At 45.9% G+C, this 26234-nt stretch overlaps 1 protein-coding gene and 1 pseudogene across 1 annotated transcript in view; one reads left to right on the plus strand and one right to left on the minus strand.

The window, feature by feature from the left end:
• LOC124525803 (G-protein coupled receptor 143-like) overlaps nt 1-26234 on the plus strand; it is a 53774-nt gene that overhangs the window by 11425 nt on the left and 16115 nt on the right. The window contains exons 4-8 of the mRNA XM_047098384.1: nt 1908-2000; nt 5080-5189; nt 7661-7769; nt 9575-9692; nt 11597-11840. Coding sequence (XP_046954340.1) covers nt 1908-2000; nt 5080-5189; nt 7661-7769; nt 9575-9692; nt 11597-11840 — 674 coding nt within the window. The remainder of the gene's footprint in view (nt 1-1907; nt 2001-5079; nt 5190-7660; nt 7770-9574; nt 9693-11596; nt 11841-26234) is intronic.
• Nucleotides 9860-10068, minus strand: LOC124525813 (uncharacterized; annotated as a pseudogene).

Consider the following 26234-nt stretch of genomic DNA (forward strand, 5'->3'; position numbering starts at 1 on the left):
AGGTCCTTCCAGTCCTTAGCTATTTTCTTTGGCACAGGAGAATCTTTTTTTTTTTTAATCCTCATCCTAAGAAATGTCATGAAGACAGATTTAGAGTTAAAATGTAACCTCCTGCGGCTCCAGCTGTGGGATGTACAGGTTTTAAACAACAGCAGAAGTTGCTTGAGATCGTGGGGAAAGCCCTAAATCGAAGTCCCGACTTGCTCTGTGAATAGGAGTGTGGGGGAAAGGGGGTCCGGGGAGGGCCCTCGCGTGCCTGCACATAAAAACGGTCTAGCGGTCAGATAAAGAGACGAGCGTGTTCAGCCACCGGCTGCTCTTGATTGTGGATGCGTTGCACTTGAGACTCATCACCTGGTGTGGGTTCGGGGTCACAGCGGTTATTAAAGTGGCTGCTGCCCGAGAAGCCGGGCCCAGTCTGGCTCCCTCCCTGCTTGGCCATCTGGGGCCAGAGCGCCGCTGAGTAGTCTGTGCCGGCCGCCCCCCCCCCCAGGCCTGCACTCGCCTGGCCTGCTCCCTCCCACCTCTGCGGACAACACCCCTGGACAACACCCCTGGCTCCCTCGGCCCAAGGTTAGGTTCTGGAATGCGGAGCTCCTGCTCTATGCAACAACCCAGGCCTTTGCAGAAAGCTGCTCCTTTCATTTCTTTCTTTGATGCAGAGCCTCTGACCTCTGGACGGGACACACCCCATCAGCTCCCAAACCCAGAGAGGTAGGGGCAGGGCTGCTCCAGAACCGGTTCTAACGCTGCGAGAGGCACAGCATGCTGGGGTCCTTTCCTTGTGGCCTTCCGGAGAACTGGCTGCGAAAAGTTGCTTCTTCCTGCAGCTCATTGCTGTGTGCCGTCCCTTGTCTGCTTGTGGAAGGGCACCCTTGCACTCGGATCCCTGACCGTTCCCTTGCCTACACAGCTGGTTTTCAGAGTTAAAATCCCAGTGGGTTGGGGGTGGCACTGTTTGCCGGGAGCCTGGTACAGTCACGGGTGACGGTGAGCGCATTCGACGGAGCCGTGGGCCCCCGTCCCGTGGCACAGAAGAGGCCGGTTAAATGCTCTTTAACAGATGGCTGTGCACCCCTCTCCCAGACCCCATCTGCAGGGCTGACTGAGTCCCTGGGGGAAAGGGAGGGCCGTGTGGGAGGACAAAGACAGAGGGTAGAGATGGTCCAGGAATGTTAAGCATGCAGGGAATGGTGGGGTGTGGGGTGGGAGGCGAGAAAGGAGAGCTCCCCGCTGTCCCGGAACATGGAACGAACCCACATTTCTTCAGAGACCTTGGTTTGCACTTAGCACTAAGACCCGTGAATTCTAGGTACAGATGCACCTTTGGGGATGTGTGGGGATAGGAACTCCTTGCTTGTTGGGTGAGCTGGGTCCTTAGGAGGACTGATGAGGTGCCTTGTTCTTGTCAGGCTTGAAAGACTCCTGTTAAGTGAAAGAAGCCAGACACAGAGGGCCACGTGTTGTGTGCCACCATTTACACGGATTGTGCAGAGTGGGAGAAGCCAAAGACACACACAGGAGGCGGGTGGTTGCTGGGGCTGGGGGCGGGAGGAACGGGGACAGTTGCTGGGGCTGGGGGCGGGAGGAATGGGGACTGCCTGCGGGCACGTCCCTCTGGGGCCATAGCTGTTTCAGAACTGGGGAGAGGAGGCCGTTGCATAATGTGAAGTTGCCCAAGGCGACAGAGCGGTGGTTACTTTTATGTTCCGTGAATTTCATCTCAATTACAAAAGGAAAACTCAGAGGTAGAATGGGGCAGGTCTTTACCAAGGGTTTGCTCAGTGTAACTTTTCCTGATGGCTGGGGGGCCCCCCCGGGAGTTGGTCCGGTACTTTGTGTGGCTGGGCGTCTCCGTAGCTCGTCTCAGGCCAGGCCCCGCCCCCCTGGTTCTGCTTCTCTCCTAGCACCATCCTGCTTTACCACATCATGGCCTGGGGCCTGGCCGTCCTGCTGTGTGTGGAGGGAGTGGTCATGCTCTACTACCCGTCCGTGTCCAGGTAAGCGGGGACTCCCTGCTCCCTGACTCATTGTTCTCTGGCGACAAATACACAGGCCCTGACGCGGAGTGGGCACCTTGCAGGTCAGGCCATTGTTCACGGACCTGCCCAGACCCGCGCTGGGGCGCTCGCTACGGTACTTGTACCCTGGAGTTCGTTTCCCCGCCTCAGCCCCTCACGTTTCTGTAGGTGCCTGTGGATGCAAGTATGTGCACCCAGCTTGAGGTGCGTCCTCGTGTCAGGGTGTGCACCCAGCGTTAGGTGTGTTCCTCTCCATATCGATGGGGCTTCCTCATGCACACCCTTTAGTTGTTACGCTTCAGGCCAGCTTCATCTGGATGAGCAGGGCAGTTTAACATCCTAAGGATGAATTCGAAATGGCTTGGAGAAACCCAAAGATTGCTCTTAGAAGAGCTGGATCTAAGCGTCAGCTTGCTTCACTTTGCCGCTTCTCTTCCAGCTGTATTCCCGCTATCCTGAACACACAGATCCGGGGAAACAGATAATCTGAAATTGTCTTAGGTGTTTCTTCTACGTCCTCAAGAATCTCCTCAGTGCAGTCAGTCCTCTGCAAGGGCTCACGGTCCCTCCCAGGATGTGTGCTCTAGCTTCCAATGGAAAACTGCAACAGGTGGGGACATGGTCTCTGTCTGGGATCTTAGGGCAGTGTAGACAAGGATCACAGCCCAGCCCGAGGACAAATCTGGTCCTCTGCTGGTTTTTATAAATAAAGTTTTATTGGAACACAGTCATGCCCTTTGTTTACGCACGGTCTATGGCTGCTTTCCCACTGCAGTGCCAGAGGAGTTTTGACAGAGAATGGGTGGCCCGTGGAGCATGAAATACTTACGGTAAAAGTTCCCTTACAGAAAACGTTTGCTGACTCGTGGTTGGACAATTTCTCCCCCTTTTTTGACTTCTTGTAGCTACTCGGATGTCTCCAAATTGGTGTTGCCTTCTCGGTGGCGGATACTCCCAAAGTCTGTGTAGACGCATCCATACAGCTGCTCTGAGGAACTTTACGAGGACAAGTACGGTGTCCGTGGCTGTTGTAGTGGGGTGCGCTTAATGGTTAATAGTGGAAAGGGAGCTTTCATCACTCCGCTTCACCCGTGGGCTCCTGGAGCCTCCTGGGAAGGTTGCACCTGAGCATGAGGGAGCCATCGCTGCGGGGCTCACTCCCAGGTGCCCCCTTGGTCCTTAGGAGGCTGCTCCCGGGCCTGTGCAAACTGCTGTCCCCACTCACTCAATCATCGCTTACTTTTGTCTTTTGGTCAGAGTCATGGCTTTTCTTTTTTTCCTTTTTTTTTTTTTCTTTAGCAGTTTATTTTATTTTTTGAGAGACAGAGCATGACCAGGGCAGAGAGAGGGAGACACAGAATCCAAAGCACGCTCCAGGCTCCGAGCTGCCAGCACAGAGCCTGACGCGGGGCTGGAACCCACAACAGTGAGATCATAACCTGAGCTGAAGTCAGATGCTCAACCGAGTGAGCCACCCAGGCGCCCCGAGTCATGGCTTTTCTGCTGCTTGATCCTCTTTGTCCCCTCAAGCCTTTCCAGACCACATCTGAACCTGCACAGCTGAAAACGAAAACTTCCATTAAAAGGAAGGTAGCCTTGTGAGATGGTGTTGTGTTCCTTCTCATGGCGAGAAAAGGTGGCCGTGCGTTTTTCCCACCCAAGTTGTTTTGCATTCAGTCATTTTCCCCTTCTGGGCTGGACCGCTCCAGGCCTGTGAGAACAAGAGTGCGTGTGTGCATTTTTATCGTTCTGCCTTCTGTGGCCACAGAGGCTGCTCCCTCATCTGCTTTTGCACCTCCTACCTGGGTTGGGCCTGAGCAGTCCTCTCTCCCCTTTGCCTTTGATTCTCTCTTCCTCGTTGCTCTCTGACGTTATGCGTTTCTTCGCTCCTGGCTCCCACGTGGGTAAGCCGTGCCTGTGTGGCACTCTGCTACCCCACCTGCTGACTGACAATTCCCATGATCCTTCAGTAGAAGTTCTGGTCCTTCCCCTGAAAAGCACCTCTGCTCTGATTGTTCTACACAACCATGGCAACACATTGCCCTTGGAATATGAGGGCTGGGTATTTTGAGGCGCTAAAGGGGAGAGACTGGATCTTATTCACAGGACTGGCCTTTTTTTTTTGTTGACTTATCACTTACACATCACACCCAGTGCTCATCCTAACAAGTGCCCTCCTTAATGCCCATCACCCATTTTCCCCACCCCCATCAACCCTCCGTTTGTTCTCTGTATTTAAGAGTCTTACGGTTTGCCTCCCTCTCTGCTATCTTATTTTTCCTTCCGATCTCAATGTTCATCTGTTGAGTTTCTCGGATTCCACATACGAGTGAAAACATGTGATATCTTTTTCTGACTTATTTTGCTTAGCATAATACACTCTAGTTCCACGCACTTTGTTGCAAAAGGCGAGATTTCATTCTTTTTCATTGCCGAGTAGTATTCCATTGTATGTATATCACATACATCTTCTTTACCCATGCGACAGTTGATGGACATTTGGGCTCTTTACATAATTTGGGTATTGTGGATAGCAGCACTATAAACATTGGGGTGCACGTGCCCCTTCGAATCAGCACTTATGTATCCTTTGGATAAATTCCTAGTAGTGCAATTTCTGGGTCGTAGGGTAGCTCGGTTTTTAATTTTTTGAGGAACCTCCATAGTGTTTTCCACAGTGGCTGCACCAGTTTGCATTCCCATTTGTGTCTTTTTCTCCTTGAAGAGACCCAGTGGGGGGACTCCCCTTTTCGAGTGTCCTTTCCTATCTTTCCTTTTGTTAGCAGTGACCTTTAAAATCTCTCCCCCTTGGAGTGCCCTAGAGGGCCTCACATTTACAGGACAAATAGAAACATGATTGGTCTCTCCTGTTCTTCAGTGATTGACTGATTGCTCCTTTGCAGACATAAGATGTGAGTCACATTTCCTTCTGGCAGAGTCAGAAGTAGATTTACGCATTTGCCTTTTCTCTCTCACCCTCTGATCTCACCTTCCAGGTAAGTGTGTATATTTTAGGCAAAGCCTTGTTTTCAAGAATGGCTTGGTCCTCCTCCCTCAGGTGTGAACGGGATCCGGAGCTCGCCATCCCGCACTATGTCACCACGTACTTGCCGCTGCTGATCGTCCTGGGGGCCAACCCCATCCTATTCTGGAAGACCGTGACCGCAGGTGAGCAGCAGGGAAGCTGTCTGGGTGCGTGACCAGGGCTATGGCCCCGTGCCTTGGGCTCAGATAATGGCATGCGTTGTGCTCCTCGAATCATCTAGGACGCTAGACCTCATTTGTCATCCTCTAGAGACATAAGGACAATACACTTGGAGAAAGTGAGCAGGTTTAATAAGTGAAAGCGAACAAGCCTATCTGGTCATGGGCTACACAAGTTCTTTGCCAATGTTTAATAGCTCAAGGCCAGGGCCAGTGGACTTTTCACTTCCGTCTAGGCTCATCCTGGGTCTGCCCTCGGGGTGCCTTGGAGGCCCCAGGAGTGCCCGTGGAAAACTGTGGAGGTCAGATAGGAGCGGAAGGGGAGGAGTGGGGAGCCGGGGGGGAAGGGATGGGGTGTGGCCTGAAGAGTGAGCCTGGTTACTCCCGTGAGGTGCTTGGCCTTGTGTCTTTACTCAGTTGGGCAGGAAACAGGAAGTAGAGTGCAGGAAAGGAGTCGGGTGCAAATGGTAAGAACTGAGTAAGAAGGATGTTATGAGCCAGCAGGATGCCCTGGAAAGAACTCTGAGCTGAGGCTGGGGACTTGGCATTCTGGTTCCACCCCATCCTCACGGAGGCGTGACCTGGGGCAAACCTCCAACCTGCTCAAGCTGCATGGATCTCTCCTGTGCAGAATGAGAATGAACAAATGCACCTTGGGGCACCTGGGCGGCTCAGTCGGTGAAGCATCCGATTTCGGCTCAGCTCATGATCTCACGGTTCATGGGTTCGAGCCCCGTGTCGGGCTCTGTGCTGACAGCTCAGAGCCTGGAGCCTGCTTCCGATTCTGTGTCCCCCTCCCTCTCTGCCTCTGCCCTGCTCATGCTCTGTCTCTTTTTCTCTCAAAAATAAACATTTAAAAAAATTAAAAGAAAAAATAAATAAAAAGAAGTGCCCCTTAATGGAAAGGTCGGTTGATTGTAGAACTTCAAAACATTTCAAGTGCTCTGCCACTAAGAGTAGGAAATCATGTGGCTCTTTGGATCAGTTTTTTTCCTCCACGTTGCGTTTAAAAACAGTGTATTGGGGCGTCTGGGTGGTTCAGTTGGTTGAGTATCTAACTCTTGATTTTGGTTCCAGTCATGATGCCAGGGTCATGGGATTGAGTGCTCTCTGCTGAGTGTGGAGCCTGCTTAGGATTCTCTCTCTTCTTCTGCCCCCTCCCCTGCGTGTGCACTCTCTCCCTCTCTCTAAAATAAAAAAATAAAATTAAAATAAAAACAGTATGTTAAGTACAGCAACTTTTTATACAGATTTGCAGAAAAGTACCGAGTCAATTATATCAAACAAAAATCATGTCTAGGTAAAGGACTGATAAGAACGACAGTAAGATGCTAACAGTGCTTGTCTCAGGATAGACAATAGCTTGTTGATTTTCCTCTAACCTTTTTTAATGTTTTCCAACTTGTTGAGGCACCGCCTGGGTGGCTCAGTTGGTTACGCATCTGACTTCGGCTCAGGTCATGATCTCGCGGTTTGTGAGTTTGAGCCCCACGTCGGGCTCTGCCTGACAGCTGGGAGTCTGCTTCGGATCCTGTGTCTCCCTCTTTCTACCCCTCCCCTGCTCTCACTCTGACTCTCTCAAAAATAAATAAACATTAAAAAGTAAAGTATTTTCCAACTTGTCTATAATGAGAAATTTTTAATCTTTCAATGTTTCAAAACAGTGTGCATTATTTTTGTAATAGAAAATACAAACCTTTAAAAATATAGTTTCGTTTTTTAATGTTTGAGAGAGAGAAGGCAGGGGAAGGGCAGAGAGAGAGGGAGAAAGAGGATTTGAAGCTGACAGAACCCCATAGGGGACTCGAACTCATGATCTGTGAGATCATGAACTGAGCCAAAGTTGGACGCTTAACCGACTGAGACACCCAGATGCCCCTAAATATATAGATTTTTTTTAACGTTTATTTTTGAGAGAGAGAGGCAAGAGAGAGAATTTGAAGCAGCCTCCATGCTGACAGCAGAGACCCTGACATGGTGCTCAAACTCACAAACTGTGAGATCGTGACCTGAGCCACCCAGGTACCCCTAAAAATACAGTTTTCGAATCGGTAAAATCCAAATAAAATTTGGAGCTTAATTAATAGTAACGGACCATTGCTAATTTCTCCCCGGTGACGAATGTGACCCTCGGTGTGTAAGATGTTAATGTTGAACGAGTCTGGGTATAGGTATGCAGAAAGTCTCCGTACTGTCTTTGCAACTCTTCTGGAAGTCTACAGTTCTTGGGAGGTTGAACGTTTTGAAGACCCCGTGTCCCTTCGAGTCTGCGAGGACCCCAGCTTGGAGTGTGGGGGAAGGAACGGCCGTATCTTGGGCTGTCTCCTGCTCTTCTGCCTTTGCTTTCGGGCTTACGTCCATGTTGACTCTCTTCCCTGTCGCTCAGGAGATGCAAATAATGACTGTGACATGCAGTTCCCCTCTGTTTTTCACAGTGGCCTCTTTACTAAAAGGAAGAAAAGGCATTTACACAGAGAACGAGAGACGGATGGGAGCCGTGATCAAGATCCGATTTTTCAAAATAATGCTGGTTCTAATTATTTGGTAACCTTTCTTCTATTTTTTATTTTTTAATTGCCGCTGGGAAGGGATACGTAAACAACTTGCCATTTTGCTTTTCTAAGTGTGACCCGAAAGTTGCAAAGCAGAGAGTCTTTGGAAAGGAGATCTTTGAAACTGCACTAGGTGCCCTTTGAGGAAATACACGCGAGACAGGAAGGCAGGCCCACGATCTGTGAACTCCTGGAAAGATACTCACATCTCCTCAGATTATATATAAAGCCCTCAGAACAAACAACTCCTGAGTTTAGTTTCCAGAGACCGTGAACGTGCATCTGGTGTTTTGGCCCACTGCCAGGGCTAACTCTGAAATAAAACGGCTGGAGCACACTTTTAAATTTTTTTTTTTCAACGTTTATTTATTTTTTGGGACAGAGAGAGACAGAGCATGAATGGGGGAGGGGCAGAGAGAGAGAGAGACACAGAATCGGAAACAGGCTCCAGGCTCTGAGCCATCTGCCCAGAGCCTGACGCGGGGCTCGAACTCACGGACGCAAGATCGTGACCTGGCTGAAGTCGGACGCTTAACCGACTGCGCCACCCAGGCGCCCCTGGAGCACACTTTTAAAATGTACCTGTTTAGGGGCGCCTGGGTGGCGCAGTCGGTTAAGCGTCCGACTTCAGCCAGGTCATGATCTCGCGGTCCGTGAGTTCGAGCCCCGCGTCGGGCTCTGGGCTGATGGCTCAGAGCCTGGAGCCTGTTTCCGATTCTGTGTCTCCCTCTCTCTCTGCCCCTCCCCCGTTCATGCTCTGTCTCTCTCTGTCCCAAAAATAAATAAACTTTGAAAAAAAAAAATTTAAAATGTACCTGTTTGTATCATTCTTGACCCCAGGATTCCTGGATCTGCGAAGATACAGGACAAGGGCACATTTTTTGGTGGGATGATTCATGGTTCCATCAAGACATAAGAGAGAGCCATTTTTCTCTAAACCTCAGTTGGCCCCACAGTTGGCATTCTGCCCAGTTTCAGGTGCATGCTTTGAAAACAGATCTGTAACCCATGCAAAACAGATGGGAACCAGAAAACGTTTTGCTGGGGTGAATCAATACTTTGCAAAACAGGGCGTGCCTTCGTGGTGTTAATAATTGATGTGATAGGAGGAGGTTTGTTTGGACGTGGTCCTAGGCGAGATGGAAATGATCTCCCTCTCAAAATACACTCAGCTCCTCATTTTATTTTATTTTTAATTGTTTTTAACATTTATTTATTGAGACAGAGAGAGACAGAGCATGAATGGGGGAGGGTCAGAGAGAGGGAGACACAGAATCTGAAACAGGCTCCAGGCTCTGAGCTGTCAGCACAGAGCCCGACACGGGGCTCGAACTCACGGACCGCGAGATCGTGACCTGAGCTGAAGCCGGTGCTCAACCGACTGAGCCACCCAGGCGCCCCAACAACTCCTCATTTTAAATGTCGTTGGCCTACCAACAATAACATCAAACGGTTCACACGTGAAAGAGCAAGATTGGTGCAGCTCTCCCTCAAAACGTTACATTACTCTTCAAGTGAAAATTGAATTTTGAGTTATTAGCTATAACGTTAGAGCCTTACACCCGATGTGGTGTTGCGTGTTACCCTTGGAAGAAGCCGCTGATCTCCGCTTTACAGAAAGAGTTAGGTCTCCTAAATTAAATCCTGGATGTGATGTGCTGGTTCCTCCATGTGCCCAAGTGGATTCCCCTCCAGGACATGGTGGTCTCGGAGGACAGGTTTCCTGACCGCCGCCGACATTTAAAGATGAGTTGGGTTACATGTTCTCTTTACCCAGGGTTCTTTTCTTTCTGACAGCTGGTTGACAAACATCATCAACGAAATCCTTTTATTCTATCTTGAAATGCAACCAAATATCAACGGGAGCTTTTTGAGACCTGTGAGAAATGCGGCCAAGACCACGTGGTTTATAATGGTAGGTCAACCTTGATTTAAAATTTTTTTCTTGAAAAGTAAAGTTCATAGAGAAAAAAAAAAAACACTCCAAAGTATGATGTGTCGTTGGTTAAATATGTAACGGTACGTACCTGTATCTGGCTTTGATGTACCAGCTAGCTAGTCTCATTCATTGTTGGGGCCGTTATTAAATGGGGACAACTCTGGTAAATCAGTTTGGCCCAGTTTTTCAGACCTTTCAAGCAGACCCAAAATATCAGAGAATTTCACTTGAAGAAATATTTGAAACTATGAAAAAGCCATAGGGATGAAGGTGTTCCTTGTAACATCCACGATTATTAAACTGATACGAACAGATACCACACTTGATCTTAGCCAAAAGGCCAAGAAGCGATCCCATCATCCGTGACTATAAAGTGTTATAGGCAACCCAAATGAAACAAATACAAGGAAATGGCTAAGTAAATTACAATTTTTCATCCTGGTGGAGTGTTATGTAGATGTTAAACGTGACAATTATGAAATCTCTAGTATTTTGAAAATATATTTTTAAAAAAATTCTTTAAATGTTTATTTTTAAGACAGGTAGAGATAAGAGTGCTAGCAGGGGAGGGGCAGAGGGAGAGGGAGATACAGAATCTGAAGCAGGCTCCAGGCTCTGAGCTGTCTGCATAATCCGACTCAGGACTTGAACTCAACAAACTTCGAGATCATCACCTGAGCTGAGTTTGGACGCTCAACGGACTGAGCCACCTGGGTGCCCCTGAAATCTGTAGTTTTAAGTGAAAAACGCAGGGTATAAAAATTACACTAGTTACAACTACATAATAACACGTGTGAAAAAAATATCGTATAGAAATACACAGAACGGTGAAGGAGCTGGGTGGCTCAGTCAGTTGAGCGTCCGACTTTGGCTCAGGTCATGGTCTCAATGGTTCATGGGTTCGAGTCCCACATCCGGCTGTCTGCTGTCAGCGTGGGGCCCGCTTCAGATCCTCTGTCCACCTCTCTCTCTGCCCCTCCCCAACTTTCTCTGTTTCTCTCAAAAATAAACATTAAAAAAATACATAAAATCGGGGCGCCTGGGTGGCTCAGTCGGTTGGGCGTCCGACTTCGGCTCAGGTCATGATCTCGCGGTCCGTGGGTTCGGGCTCTGCGTCAGACTCTGTGCTGACAGCTCAGAGCCTGGAGCCTGCTTCGGATTCCGTGTCTCCCTCTCTCTCTGCTCCTCCCCTGTTCATGCTCTGTCTCTGTCTCAAACATAAGTAAAAACATTAAAAAAAATACACAAAATGGAAATAAGGTGGAAACACCATGAGTAGATTCCTCCCAGTGTTTTCGCTGTGTTGCATTTGTAATGAAAAAACAAAACTGTTAGCGGAGAGGTAGACGTTGTCTTGTACGGAATTGGTGTTTCTGCTGCTTCCGAGCTGGGGAGAATCTGACCCATGAGAACTTTATAATAAGACGAGCATTCACTGCCTCCACCTCTTTGCTTTGGTTTGGAGTTTCTCTTGGTTCCTTTGGTTCACTTCATGGGTCCTTAGCACACGGAAATAGAGGAACGTCCCCTAGACTCGTTTTTAGCCTCAGGTACCTTTGTTAAATCACATTCTGACTCAGAAGCACAAGATGGAGAGCATCTCTGTGTAGGAGAGCCTAGCTGCCTGGCAGGGGTGAAAATAGGATCGTTTCGATTGCCCTGTGTCGCATGCATCCCCTCCCCCCACCCCCTCCAGCTCTCCCCTCCCCGCCTCCTCGTGAAGGTACAGCACCTAAAGCCAATCTTGGTCTTGCCCTGAAGCAGCCAGCCGGGTCACTTCCAAGTGAGGCAGCCCAGTGAGCGAGCATCCGAGTGGAGTTAATGCTCAAATTCCCAGTACACAGACTGGCCGACTCGTGTCTTTTTGTCCTTCCTCCTAGGCGATACTGAACCCAGCCCAGGGATTTCTCTTGTCTTTGGCCTTCTACGGCTGGACAGGATGCAGCCTGGAGTTTCAGTCTCCCAGGAAGGAGATTCAGTGGGAATCCATGGCAACCTCTGCCGCGGAGCAGCCCTGCCTGTCCCCAGATGGCTCCAGCGCACCCGGTGAGAGCCTCACTCCCAGGAAGGTGCTGCGACTCGGCGGGCACGTGTCCGACGAGGCCCTGAGCCTGTTGTCTGAAGGTGAGCCTTGTCTGCCAATGCAGGTAAATTGCGGAGCCCCGGGGCCACCCAGAAGTCCTTTATCAAACCAGGAAGTGATGTGTTGTGGGAGAGGTGTCCGCGACACCTGTAATACCCTCGAGGGTGTGAGGGGAAAGTTACAATAGCAGCAATGATGCTCCTCTTGTATTCTGTTACCCACTTGTCTTTTTAATATTTTAATGGCACTTATTAAGCACTGCAGACCTGTGTAATTTTTTAAAATGTTTATTTTTGAGAGAGAGAGACAGAGCGTGAGCAGGGGAGGGGCAGAGAGAGAGAAAGGGAGACAAAGAATCGGAGGCAGGCTCCAGGCTCTGAGCTGTCAGCACAGAGCCTGACGTGGGGCTTGAACCCACAAACTGCGAGATCATGACCTGAGCCTGAGTCGGACGCTTAACTGACTGAGCCGCCCAGGCGCCCCAAGACTTATGTAATTATAAGCGGTTCCCCCCGCTTGGCTGGATGGCTTTATCAGTGTGAGATAGTCACTCCAGACCCATCACATACGCCTGCTGTGCTGTAAGGCCGTGAATGGTGTGACCGGACCTCTGTGGCTCCAGGTACGCTTCGGTGCGCCCAGCTCACGTGGGACGTTTCAGATGAAGGCCCAGTCTGCCAGCGCTGGCTCTTCCCATCTGTCCTTTTCACTGAAAGACTTGAGTGCTGGGGTCTGCAGACCTCTCTGTGGTCATCAGACTGCGTTCTGTGGAATCCTAGTGTGGACGTTTAGGCATCTAGGAAATGATTCACTTCCAGAATTGGCATGAAATCCTGTGGGGAGAACTGCGCATACTGAAATGCGTTGGTAACCAAATACTAACCCATCCAGGCCCACAGCCCATTAATCTGTCCTCCCGGGTTAGCTCAGAGAAACATTTGCCCGCCCTCTTGGTTTCAGTGAAAACTGGCCTCACATGGGAAGAAGTGCTACCTGAAACCATCACGTTTTCAGCTCCGTCGCTGTGTGGAACTGAATTTCCAGGTTACGGTGCTATTTATTTATCAGATCAAAAACAGAAAAAGTTAGATGTTCGAGTGTGATGGAGAATGTCTTGGAGATGTCAGTTTTTCGTCTCAGAGTTTTTGTGTTGACTAAAGCGGGCCTCATGGATCTAATTGATTATATCTGGGTTTTTTTTTTTTTTTTTTACAATCCAGACTGTATCTTATGAAATAACTTCTTGCTAATAGACTACTCTCCTCCCTGTTGAGGTTCCTAATAAAGTTTTGTTTTAGCCAAAATGTTGGTGAGGAGAGGTTTGAAAATCCCCACTCTGATGTCCCCAAAGTTGTAACTCGCCTGATGGTTTGTAATGGACAAGCCGATTGATCCTTTAGGTTTTTGGTAGCTATAATTTTATGGTTGCCCATGGGTTGTCTAAAAAGCAGCGCGAGAGAGATGCCTGGGGTGGCTCAGTTGGTTGAGTGTCTGATTGTTGATTGCAACTCAGGTCATGATCCAGGGTCATAGGACCGAGCCCCATGAGTGTAGAGGCACTGAGCGTAGAGCCTACCTAAGATTTTCTCTCTGTCCCTCAGCCTCTCTCCCTGGATCATGCTCTCTCTCTCTTTAAAATAACAAATACATATTTTATTTCATTTTATGTTTTTTAAAGTTTATTTTGAGAGAGAGAGCGAGCGAGCGTGCACACAAGTGGGGGAGAGGCAGAGAATCCCAAGTAGGGTCCGCACTGTCCGCACAGAGCCTGATGCGGGGCCCGAACCCACAAACTGAGATCGTGGCCTAAGCCAAAATCGGATGCCCAACCGATTGAGCAACCCAGGTGCCCCCAAGACACACATATGTATTATAAAAACATAGCAAGAGAGAAGCTAAGAGAGAATGTTTAAGAATATTGGCTGAAGGGTGCCTGGGTGGCTCAGTCGGTTGAGCATGTGACTCTTGGTTTTGCTCAGGTCATGATCTCAAGGTTGTGACACAGAGCCTGACTTGGGAGTCGGGCTCCATGCTGAGTATGCTTTCAGTGTGTCCCCCACGCATGCGCATGTGTGCTCTCCCTCCCTCCAAAAAGAATAAAAAAGAAAAAGAAATTAAGGGCAACTGAGCATGCTCTGGGACATGGGGACTGCTTTGCGTTCCGTCAGCGGGCACCGGGGCCGGCGGGGTGGGCCGCCGCCTCTGTTCAGCCCACGTCCCGTCTGTGTGTCTGTCTCCAGAGCAGCCTCCTCAGCACTGTTGGCATTTGGGGCTGGGGGATGCCTTGTTCCGAGGGCCGACTCGGACACCGTGGGATGTGGCACGTCTGTGCCCACTCCATGCCCGTCGCGCCCTCCTGATTGTGGCAACCGAGACCTCAACAACTACCCCTTGGGGGCACAGTGACCCCAGTTCAGAACCAACGTCTTAGAGTAATCAGGCTTTCAGAAAGCTTAGATCCGTACATTTGCTTTCCCCAATGTGTTGCCTGAGTGAACTGCGCACGCACACACACACGCATATGCATGCACACGCGTGTGTGAAAGCAAAGGCAAACACACCAACCAGACGGCTTTGTACAGAAATAATGTTGACATTTGAGAGTGAAGAAAATACGCAAATACGCAGAAGGTTGTTTGGAAGTGACTTTAGAGGGTTTGTTTTGTTTTGTTTTGCATTCCTGCAATTCAGATACATTGAAGGAGGGTTTGTTTTCAGGTGGCAAGCTTGGTTTATTTTCAGGGCCAAAAAACGTAGTGCTAAATTGATAGATGGCTTCCCGGAGACGGGTATCGTCTGGTTGTAATTACAAACCTCGAAGGAAAATGGTAGTTCTGGCTCAAGCTGCAAGATAGAGGCTGTGTGTTCATCGACTTTTATTTAGTGCGAATGATTCATCAAGGCTTAAAGAACCACCGGGGTCGGGGGGTGGGGGGCGGGAGAAGGGAGGGGAAATTGCTGTTAGCATAGTCCCACCTGGGGAATGAGCCAGAAATTTTTATCTTGATACATTCAGTTTTGTTTGATTTCCGTCCTGGTGTTTTAAGTTTATCTATTTTGAGGGAGAGAGAGTGAGCAAAAGAGCAAGAGGAGGGGCAGAGAGAGAGAGGGAGGGAGGGAGGGAGGGAGGGAGGGAGAGAGAGAGAGAGAGAGAGAATCCCAAGCAGGCTCCACATTCAGTGCAGAGCCCGACATGGGGGCTTGATCTCACAACCCGAGTCGAAATCAAGAGTCAGACGTTTAACTGACTGAGCCACGCAGGCACCCGCCCCCCCCCCCCCCCCGCCTGATGTTTTAAAGTGGTTGAGCCCATCTCTGGAAGTCAAGTCAAACATTAGAAATAATAATAAAAATAGTCCCAGTCTGCCCAAGCCCAGTCACCAGCAAGGAACAGGGCCAGTCAGTAATGTTGCTCTCGTTCTGTCAGCGAGCTGTCGAGCGGGCCTGCCCCTCTGAGGTCGGGAATATGCACACAGAGCTTTTAGAGGAAGCAGACAGATCCAGTAGAGAGGTGAGCAAATGGGGCATCGATTCCTTGCAGACACTCTTAAGGCTTCCTTCCTTCCTTCCCTTCCCCCCTCCCTAGCCAAAGCCCTCAGCGAGGCTGACGTCATGGGGTGACTCACAGCCAGGAAGGAAGAAGAGTTTGTCTTTGAAATTTGAACTCCGTTTGGGCGATCAGTTTATTTTTGGGAAAATAGTAGGATAAGGAAATGTCTTAAAAGTCTTTGCATTTGGGGGCACCTGGGTGGCTCCGTCGGTTGAGACGTCGACTCAGTTCGTGATCTTGCGGTTTGTGGGTTCCAGCCCGGCATCGGGCTCTCTGCTGTCACCCTGTTGGCACACAGCCCTCTTTGGATCCTCTGTCCACCCCCCCCCGACCCCGCTTGTGCTCGTTCAAAAAAAATAAACATTAAAAAGCACTTTGAATTTGGAGAGTTATACAAGCACCAAAGTTGCTGTTCCCTGGTGGGGTTGCCTCAAACTTGTAGCTGCGGAGAAGACTGGTCTCAGTCACATGTAGCTTTTGCCTCTGTCCTCTGCTTTTTTTTTTTTTAATTGAGATAAAGGGGCGCCTGGGCAGATCAGTCAGTTAAACATCCAACTCTTGATTTCGGCTCAGGTCATGACCTCATGGTTCATGAGTTCAAGCCCCGAGTCGGGTTCAGCGCTGAGAGCACAGAACCTGCTTGGGATTCTCTCTCCCTCTCTCTCACTGCCCCTTTCCCGCTTATGTGTGTGCTTGCTCTGTGTCTCTCAAGATGTATAAACTTAAAAGAATTTGAGGTCTAATTCACATACCATGAATTCATCTTTTTAACATCAAACTTCAGTCGGTCTTAGTATAGTCACAAAGTTGTGCAACTATCTAATTCCAGAACATTTTCCTCACTCCAAGAAGAAACCCTGTACCCATTTTCAACCCCTTCCCATTCTCCGCCTGCCCCCCCCCCCCCGCAACTGCTTATCTACTTTCTCTCTGTATGGATTTATCTCTTCTGGGCATTTCTTCTAAATGGACACCTGCTTGTCCTTTTCTGTGTGGCTTCTTTCACTTAGCATCATGTTTTCAGGGTTTACCCACATTGTAGCTGGAGTCTGAACTTCGTTGTTTTTATGGCTAAATAATAAATACTCCACTGTGTGGATGGAGAGGCACTTGCTTCTGGTAGTGGTGACCCATGACTGCCCACGTTGCCACCAAGCCCTGTCCTGGGAGCTTTGTGGGGTGCGGGGAACAGAGACTGCAATCCTGGCCCTCAAGGATCTCACAGTCTATGGTACACAATAGAAAAGCTGGGAATAGAATAAGCAATGGAAATGCCAGTTTGAGAAAAATTTGGAGGGGAAAGAAAGCCTATAAGGAATGCCTTTTGAGAAAAGCAAGGAACGCATCAGTGGTGTTTTTGTTTTGTTTTGTTTTTGAGAGAAAGAATGACCAGGGGAGGGGCTGAGGGACAGAGAGAGAGAGAATCCCAAGCCGGCTCCACACTTGAAGCAGGGCTCAGTCTTATGAGATTGTGACCTGACCCAAAATCAGGAGTTGGATAGTCAACCAACAGAACCATCCAGGCGCCCCTGTCGTCGGTGTTTTTGATTATGGAAAGAACATACAAAAAGAGCGGCTATGAGTTCAGAACTATAGTGACATGTTGTTAATTAACGTCTGTTGAGTCAGGCTTTTCGAGGAATTTCTGAAGCACAGAGTTAAGTTTGTAAAGTTAACCACTGACATTTGCAAAAGTGTATGGTAGAGATGTAACGGAAGTGGCAGTGAGGGTTTTTGGTTCGTATCTGGTCACCCTTGGATCTTTTAACATTGCTCCTGAGATCCAGCCTCGTATTTTGTATGGTCATCCTGTGCAGGACTTTGCATAGGTTACAGTGAAAACAACAGCAGTGTCATTCAGAAATTAAATCATTTAAAGGTCTTGCTGCCTAGGTTGCTTCAGCACATTCATGAAGAGGTCTACGTCAGACTGTTGGCTGTCCTTACCATTGACCCCTGGGGACAAGTTCACGATCCCCTCTAACTCTTCCCTGGTCAGTGTACCTCTTGGGCCGCTTGGCTGCCACCAGAGAAGTCACTTCACTTCTCCATCAGTGGTAGAGGAACCTCAAAGGCCATTCACGTATTCTCTCTAGAGGCTTCTCCAACGTGCAGTATGTGGGCACAGGCTAGCAGGTGGAAAGCTGGCCGGCAGGATCCCAGGGATGATGTCCTCCTCACCTGTTGTCCCCTCTCCTACCCACCCCACCCCTCACTAAACACGGCTGTGTTTGAGTAAGTTACATGTGCACATGATACCAGCTCTGTGCATAAAGTCAGGGAAAAGCCTTTGCAAGAACTGTTTTTGTATTGATAGAGCTTGAGCATTGGGACCTGAGCAGGTGTAGAGAAAACTCGGTACACATACAAGAACAGGAACGGTGACTCTTTTTTTCTTTTTTAATTTTTTAATCTACATCCAAGTTAGCATATAGTGCAACAATGATATCAGGACTTGATTCCTTAATGCTCCCCTTACCCATTTAGCCCATGCCCCCTTCCACAGCCCCTCTAGCAACCCCTCTGTTCTCTGTATTTAAGATTCTCTTCTGTTTTGTCCCCTCTCCCTGTTTTTATTTTACTTTTGCTTCCCTTCCGTTATGCTCATCTGTTCTGTATCTTAAACTCCTCACATGAGTGAATTCATATATTTGTCTTTCTCTGACTAATTTTGTTTAGCATAAGACCCTCCAGTTCCATCCAGGTACTTGCAAATGGCAAGATTTCATTCTTTTTGATTGCTGAGTAATACTCCATTGTGTGTGTGTATGTATGTATATACGTATGTATATATGTATATATGTATGTATATGTGTATATATACAAATATGTATATATGTATATGTATATACATACATATATGTATATGCAATGTATATACACACATATATGTATATATGTATATACATACATATATGTATGTATGTGTGTGTATGTATATATATATATACATATATACATATATACATACGTATATATATACATACACACACACATACACATATACATACATAAGTGCCACATCTTCTTTTTATCCATTCATCCATCAATGGACATTTGGGCTCTTTCCATACTTTGGTTGTTGTCAATAGTGCTGCTGTAAACATTGCGGTGCATGTGCCCCTTCAAATCAGCATTTTTGTATCCTTTGGATAAATACCTAGTAGTACAGGGGCGCCTGGGTGGTGCAGTCGGTTAAGCTTCTGACTTCAGCCAGGCCACGATCTCGCGGTCCGTGAGTTTGAGCCCCGCGTCGGGCTCTGGGCTGATGGCTCAGAGCCTGGAGCCTGTTTCGGATTCTGTGTCTCCCTCTCTCTGACCCTCCCCTGTTCATGCTCTGTCTCTCTCTGTCCCAAAAATAAAAAAAAACGTTGAAAAAAAAATTAAAAAAAAACACCTAGTAGTACAATTGCTAGGTCATAGGGTAGTTCTGTTTTTAGTTTTTTGAGGAACCTCCATCCTGTTTTCCAGAGTGGCTGCACCAGTTTGCATTCCCACCAACAGTGCAAAAGAGATCCTCTTTCTCCGCAGCCTTGCCAACATTGGCTGTTGCCTGAGTTGTTCATTTTAGCCCTTCTGACAGGTGTGAGGTGGTATCTTATCATGGTTTTGATTTCCCTGATGATGAGTGATGTTCAGCATTTTTTCATGTGTCGGCCATCTGGATGTCTTCTTTGGAAAAGTCTATGTAGGTCTTTTGCCCGTTTCCTCATGGGATTATTTGTTTTTTTGGGTATTAAGTTGAGAAGTTCTTTATAGATTTTGGATACTAACCCTTTATCTGCTATGTCGTTTGCAAATATCTTCTCCCATTCTGTCGGTTGCCTTGTAGTTTTGCTGATTGTTTCCTTAGCTGGAAAGAAGCTTTTTGTCTTGATGAGGTCCCAGAGTTCATCTTTGCTTTTGTTTCCCTTGCCTCCAGAGACGGGTTGAGTAAGAAGTTGCTGTGGCTGAGGTCAGTGAGGTTTTTGCCTGCTTTCTCCTCAAGGGTTTTGATGGCTTTCTGTCTTACCTTTAGGTCTTTCATCCATTTTGAGTTTATTTTTGTGTATGGGGTAAGAAAGTGGTCCAGGTTCATTTTTCTACATGTCGCTGTCCAGTTTTCCCAGCACCGTTTGCTGAAGAGACTGTCTTTATTCCATTGGATATTCTTTCCTGCTTTGTCAAAGATGAGTTGGCCATACATTTGTGGGTCCTTTTCTGGGTTCTCTATTCTGTTCCACTGATCTGAGTGTCTGTTCTTGTGCCAGTACCATACTGTCTTGATGATTACAGCTTTGTAGTATAGCCTGAAGTCTGGAATTGTGATGCCTCCTGCTTTGGGTTTCTTTTTCAAGATCGCTTTGTCTCTTCGGGGTCTTTTGTGGTTCCATACACATTTTAGGATTGTTTGTTCTAGCTCTGTGAAGAATGCTGGTGGTATTTTGATAGGGATTGCATTGACTGTGTAGATTGCTTCAGGTAGTATCAACGAGCGTCTTTTCACGTGTTGGTTGGCCATCTGCACGTCTTCTTTGGAGAAATGTCTGTTTATGTCTCCTGCCTATTTTTTAAAAATGTTTATTCTTGACAGAGTGATGAGACAGAGCATGAGCGGGGCAGGCGCAGACAGAGAGGGGGACACAGAGTTCGAAGCAGGCTCTAGGCTCTGAGCTGTCAGCACGGAGCCTGACACGGGGCTCGAACCCACAAATTGTGAGATCATGACCTGAGCTGAAGTCAGACGCTCAACCAACTGGGCCACCCAGGCGCCCATCGTCTGCCCATTTTTTTAACTGGGTTATTTGCGTTTTTGGTGTTGTTGTATAAGTTCTTTATATATTTTGGAAACTAACCGCTTACTGGATATGTCATTTGCAAATATCTTCTCTCATTCAGTAGGTTGTCTTTCAGATGTGTTAATTATTTCCTTTGCAGTGCAGAAGAAGCCTTCTATTTTGATGAGGTCCCAATAGTTTATTTTTGCATTTGTTTCTCTTTCTTCTGGAGACCTATCTAGGAAAATGTTGCTATTGACTATGTCAGAGAAATTAATTCCTGTGCTCTCTTTGAGGATTTTTATGGTTTCAGGTCTCACATTTAGGTCTTTAATCCATTTTGAGTTTATTTTTGTGTATGCTGTAAAAAAGTGATCAAGTTTCATTCTTCTGCATGTAGCCGTCCAAATTTCCCAGCACCACTTGTTGAAGAGACTGTCTCTTCCTCATTGTATATTCTTGCCTCCTTTGCTGGAGATTAATTGACCATATAGTCATGGGTTTCTTTCTGGGCTCTCAATGCTGTTCTATTGCTCTATGTGTCTATTTTCGTCAGTACCACACTGTTTTGATTGTTACAGCTTTGTAATATATCTTGGCATCTGGGATTGTGATACCTCCAGTTGTGTTCCTCTTTTTCAAGATTGCTTGACTATTTGGGGTCTTTTGTGGGTCCACACAAATTTTAGAATTAGTCTAGTTCTGTGAAAAAAGCTGTTGGTATTTTGATGGGGATTGCATTTAATCTATAGATTGTTTTGGGTAGAGTGGACGTCTTAATATTCTCCCAATCCATGAAAATGGAATATCTTTCCATTTGTTTATGTCACTTTAATTTCTTTCATCATTGTTTTATAGTTTTCACGATACAGGTCTTTTACCTCTTTGGTATTTTATTATTTTGGGTGCAATTGTAAATGGGATAATTTTCTTTTTAATTTTTTTAAGTGTTTATTTTTGAGAGAAGAGAGCACGAGTGGGGGAGGGGCAGAGAGAGAGAGAGAGACACACACACAGAATCCGAAGCAGGCTCAAGGCTCCTAGCTGTCAGCACAGAGCCTGATATGGGGCTTCAACCCATGAACTGCAAGATCATGACCTCAGGTGAAGTCGGATGCTCAACTGACTGAGTCACTCAGGAGCCCCAAATGGGATCATTTTCTTAATTTCTTTCTGCTGCTTCATTATTAGTGTATAGAAATGCAGTGGATTTCTGTATATTGATATTGTAGCCGCATTCATTGATCAGTTCAAGTAGTTTTATGGTGGAGTCTTTAGGGTTTTCTGTATATAGTATGTCATCTGCAAATCGTGGTAGTTTTACTTTTTCTTTGCCGATGTGGATGCCTTTCATTTCTTATCTGATTGCTATAGCTAAGATTTCCAGTACTATGTTGAATAAAATCGGTGAGAGTGGAAATCTTGTCTTGTTCTTGGTCTTAGGGAAAAAGCTCTCAATTTGTCACCATGGAATACGATGTTAGCTATGGGCTTTTTTTTATTATGTTGAGGTATATTCCCTCTAAACTTACTTTGTTGAGAGCTTTTATCATGAATGAATGTTATAGGGGCAACCTGGTTGGCTCAGTCAGTTAACTGGCTGACTTGGACTCAGGTCATGAGCTCACAGTTCGGCAGTTCGAGCCCCACATCAGGCTCTGTGCTGATAGCTCGGAGCCTGGAGCCTGCTTCGGATTCTGTGTCTCCCTCTCTCCCTGTTCCTCCCTGCTCACACTCTGTCTCTCTCTCAAAAATTAACATTAAAAAAAATGGATGTTGTACTTTGTCAGATGGTTTTTCTGTATATATTGAGATGATCATATGTGTTGATGTGTGATGTATCACATTGATTTGCAGATCCTGGACAACTCTTGTGTCTGAGAATAAATCCCACTCGGAGTAAATGATTTTTCTAATATATTGTTGGATTCTGTTTGCCAGTATTTTTTGAGGATTTTTGAATCTATGTTAACCAGAGATACTGGTTTCTCATTCTCTTTTTTTTTTTGTAGTATCTTTATCTGTTTTTGGTACCAGGGTAATGCTGGCCTCAGAATGAATCTGGAAGCTATCCTTTCTCTTCTACGTTGTCTTTGAGAATAGGTATTAACTCTTCTTTAAAGGTTTCATAGAATTTACTTGTGAAGCTATCTCATGTTGGATTTTTGCTTATTGGGAGTTTTAATGATTTTTTTTAAAGCATTGCTTTTTAAAAATTTTATTTAAGATTTTTTTTAAGTTTATTTACTTATTTTGAGAGAGAGCATGAGAGGGGTAGGGTCAGAGAGAGGGAGAGAGAAATCCAAGCAGATTCTGTGCTGTCAGTACAGAGCCCAATGTGGAGCTCGAACTAATGAAGCATGAGATCATGACCTGAGCCAAAATAAAGAGTTGGACACTTAACATACTAAGCCACCTGGTCGCCCATGGGAGGTAATGTTTCTAAGAATTTGTCCATTGCTTCTAGTTTGTCCAGTTTGTTGGCATGTAGTTTTTTATAATATTCTCTTCTGTTTTGTACTCAGTGTTGTTATTTCACCTCTTTCATTTCTGATTTTGTTTGAGTCCTTTTCTTTCTTTCTTTCTTTCTTTCTTTCTTTCTTTCTTTCTTTCTTTCTTTCTTTCTTTCTTTCTTTCTTTCTTTCTTTCTTTCTTTCTTTCTTTCTTTCTTTCTTTCTTCCTTTTTGAATGAGTCAGGCTAAAGGTTTATCAATTTGTTGATCTTTTCTAAGGATCATCCCCTGGTTTCATTGATGTATTTTTTTTTTTTTTTGGTCGTTGTTTCTGCCCTAATCTTTATTATTTCCTTCCTTCTACTGACCTTGGGCTTTGATTGTTCTTTTTTTTAGCTTCTCTAGCTATAAGGTTAGTTTTTTGTTTTTTGTTTTTTTTTTTTTTTTTGTCAGGGAGTTTTCTTCTTGAGGTAGGTATGTATTGCTATAAACTTGCCTCTTAGGATAACTTTTGCTGCATCCCAAAGATTTGGGACTGTGTTTTCATTTTCACATGTTTCCATGTATTTGTGATTTCCTCTATGATTTCTTATTTGACCCATTCGTTATTTACCAGCAGATTATCCAACCTCCATGTATCTGTGCTCTTTCCAGGTTTTTTCTTGTGGTTTATTTCTAGTTTCCTTGTGTTGTGGTTGCAAAAGATGCATGGTATGACCTCATTGTTTTTAAATTTGTCGAGACTTGTTTTGTGGTCTGACGTGATCTCTTCTGGAGAATGTCCCATGTGCGCTTGAAAAGAGTATTCTGCTGTGTTAGGATGGAATGTTCTGAATGTATCTGTTAGATCATCTAATCCAGTGTGTCATTCAAAACCACTGTTTCTTTATTGATTTTTCTGTTTGGGTTATCTGTGAGTCTTCGCTTTGTAAAAGTTGACTTTTTATCACAGTGTTTTGGCTGTTTAGCGCTCTGTTCTTATGAAGTTTTCTCCTCGTACCATCAACCTATCTTATCAATGTATACATCTTCTTTCCTTATGTTTCCCTTTTTTAAACTCCTATTCTTATTTGGGGTTATGTCCACTAACCCAACTGATAAGGAGGTAGAAAGTACCAATTAAGGCTCAAATAATTGTTTCTCTAAAGATTGCCATTTACGAAACCTATCACATAAATTTTATAATTATATATATTCACATATATCTATTAATAAGTACATCATATGTTTTTCATTAAACTATTACAACCTGATAATTTATCATTTGTTCTATATTCTGAATTTACTATTACAATAAGCTCACTTATATTCTAATCAAGATGAGTCATGAGTAATGTCCGTTACTATTGTTACGGTAACATTGATTTTATCCTCCCTCCTATACTTAGATTTTAACCCCTCAGAAGATTCTTCTTGACTAAATATGTTGCTGTTAGCATTGAGTAACAAGATAGAAAATTCTTACAAGGAGAGACCACATGTTTGGAGCACTTTCTTCTTCGGATCAGTGGGTTGATTCTCACAAATGCTCTTCGGGGAGGAGGCCACCTCACTTCTCCTCTTTCCACTGAGACCCTGAAGCTCCTTCCACTTCCCACTGTGTTACTTTGAGATTGTTGGAAAGCACGTTGAACTAATGCATGTTCACTACCAGTATCGTGATGCATTCATTCTCCTTCTTGCATTCATACCCAAAGCTTGACCCTTCCATATGATAAGTGCTCAGTGGTTGCTTGTAATGATGATGTTAAATTACAGATTTTTGATGCAAAATATGTAGGTCATGCAGGTCATGGCTAACTGAAGGCCTAACTGAAAAATAAGAGTCATTAGGTAAAAGATTGAAAGAATTCTTAATAATGTAAGTGTTGGGGTACTATGTCAATGACATCTCAGTAGAGCTGGGGAAAAAGAGTTGAGATCTTGAACATTTTGGGTGCTAAGAATGCGTAAGGAGTTAAGTTCTCTGTCCTTGAATAATAGCAACGTTTATTAAGCTTATCAGAAGCTAGGTGACATATGAGGGAAGTATAAGGAATGGACTTGCCAGGAAAGACCTGTCATGGTAGCTTCAAGGAAGGGTTAGTGGCTTCTGGGCACAGGACTATTCACTCGGCCCCATCCAGGTGAGCTGACAAGAAGCCCTGCTGGCAAACCTCACTTAGGATTTGTTTACCTCTAACAGGGTGCTGACAATGGTAATTTTTCATAAGATCAAATAGATCGTATGCTGTGTTCAGTGGTGCTGACATTCAGTAACTCTAACTCTAGTGATAAATAATCTTACGTACTCATAGTTTGAGGGGAAAATGGGGCAAATGTTGGTAAGGAGTGGAATTCAGAAGCAAAACAGAGTGCAAATTTCTAGGCTGCATCTAAACTACCAAGGCAGTTCAGTCTGGGCTAAAGAGGTGTTGGCACATGTAGGGTAACAGCCCAGGCAGAGTGGTTCCCCCACAACCGACTCTGGGTATTCTACCCTAGGCCACGTGCTGCTTGCTGTAGGCGGCAGCCATGTCTTCTAAAGAGGCCATCTTGGGGTTGAGATCCGGCTTAGTCTTGGGCATCTCCTTCCTCCTTTTCCCCCAACTGCTTTAATAAAGGTTTCTTCAGTAACAGGGAACTATGTGTAATGCAGAAAATACTGTTACATGTGTGAGAAAAGGCCCAGATATGTAATTCAAAGCAGTAAACACAGGTCTCTCCATTTGTACTGTTGTGATGAATGGACTTATTTGTCCTGCTCTGAAGCATCTACAACTTTGAAGTTCGCTCTAAGGCCAATAGGCTCACCTTGAACCTCCATTAGTACCTATCTGACGTGGTGTCAGGTGCTTACTAGGCACTTAATGTAAGTTAATTTGATCTTCAACAAAGGGGTTTTGAGCATCTGCTGTATGGTCAACACCGTTTTGGTCAAGGAGGGTGAGTGTTCTTGAGAAGTATCATGTATGAAACTTAGAAGTAAGACAGTGCTATTATTTTATTATTTATTATTTGTTTAGATTTTAAGTAATCTCTTCCCCCAACATGGGGCTTCAACTTAACACCCCGAGATCAAAAGTTGCATGATCTACTGACTGAGCCAGCCAGGTGCCCCCACAGTGCTATTTTTTGTTGTGAAAAATGTGAGGTGTTAAACGCAGAAAATGCAGCTATGTATGCTGGTTTGGGGCGCATGGGTGAGAGTTTCTGGAGATGTTCAGACGTGGTGTTGCACAGGAGACCTGAATGGGAGAGGAGAAAGGCCAGAGACACAGAGCAGAATGTTTACATGTGGTTTGGGGTGGCCTCAGCACGACATGGTGTCATGGGTTTTCCGGATCCGGAGAGGCAGCCTGGGAACAGATGATGAAGGACTTTTGTAGATTCTGCTAAAGAGCTTGCATTTTATCTGTGTCCCCAAAGGCCTACATAAGGCTTTTAAGTACAGACTGTAGGTTTGCTTAGAGGACTACCTGGTGTGGGAGAATTGATTGGATGATCATGTTTTGTGACTGTAGCAAGTTTCCATTGAGGGGATCTGTGTGTAATTTCTTACGACAGTGTCATGTAAAATATCTTCACAAGGAATTGAAATTTGCCTCGGGACTAAAAGTTAAAAATGGGACTTCTCACAAACCTAAACTTGGTTGGTTTCTGTCTTAGGAACCCCAGAAAAAATTTAAATGCGGT

The sequence above is a fragment of the Lynx rufus genome, unplaced genomic scaffold, assembly GCF_022079265.1.
Source record: "Lynx rufus isolate CCGP_SWC_20201006 ecotype Redwood Valley unplaced genomic scaffold, mLynRuf1.p SCAF_48, whole genome shotgun sequence".
NCBI lineage: Eukaryota > Metazoa > Chordata > Mammalia > Carnivora > Felidae > Lynx > Lynx rufus.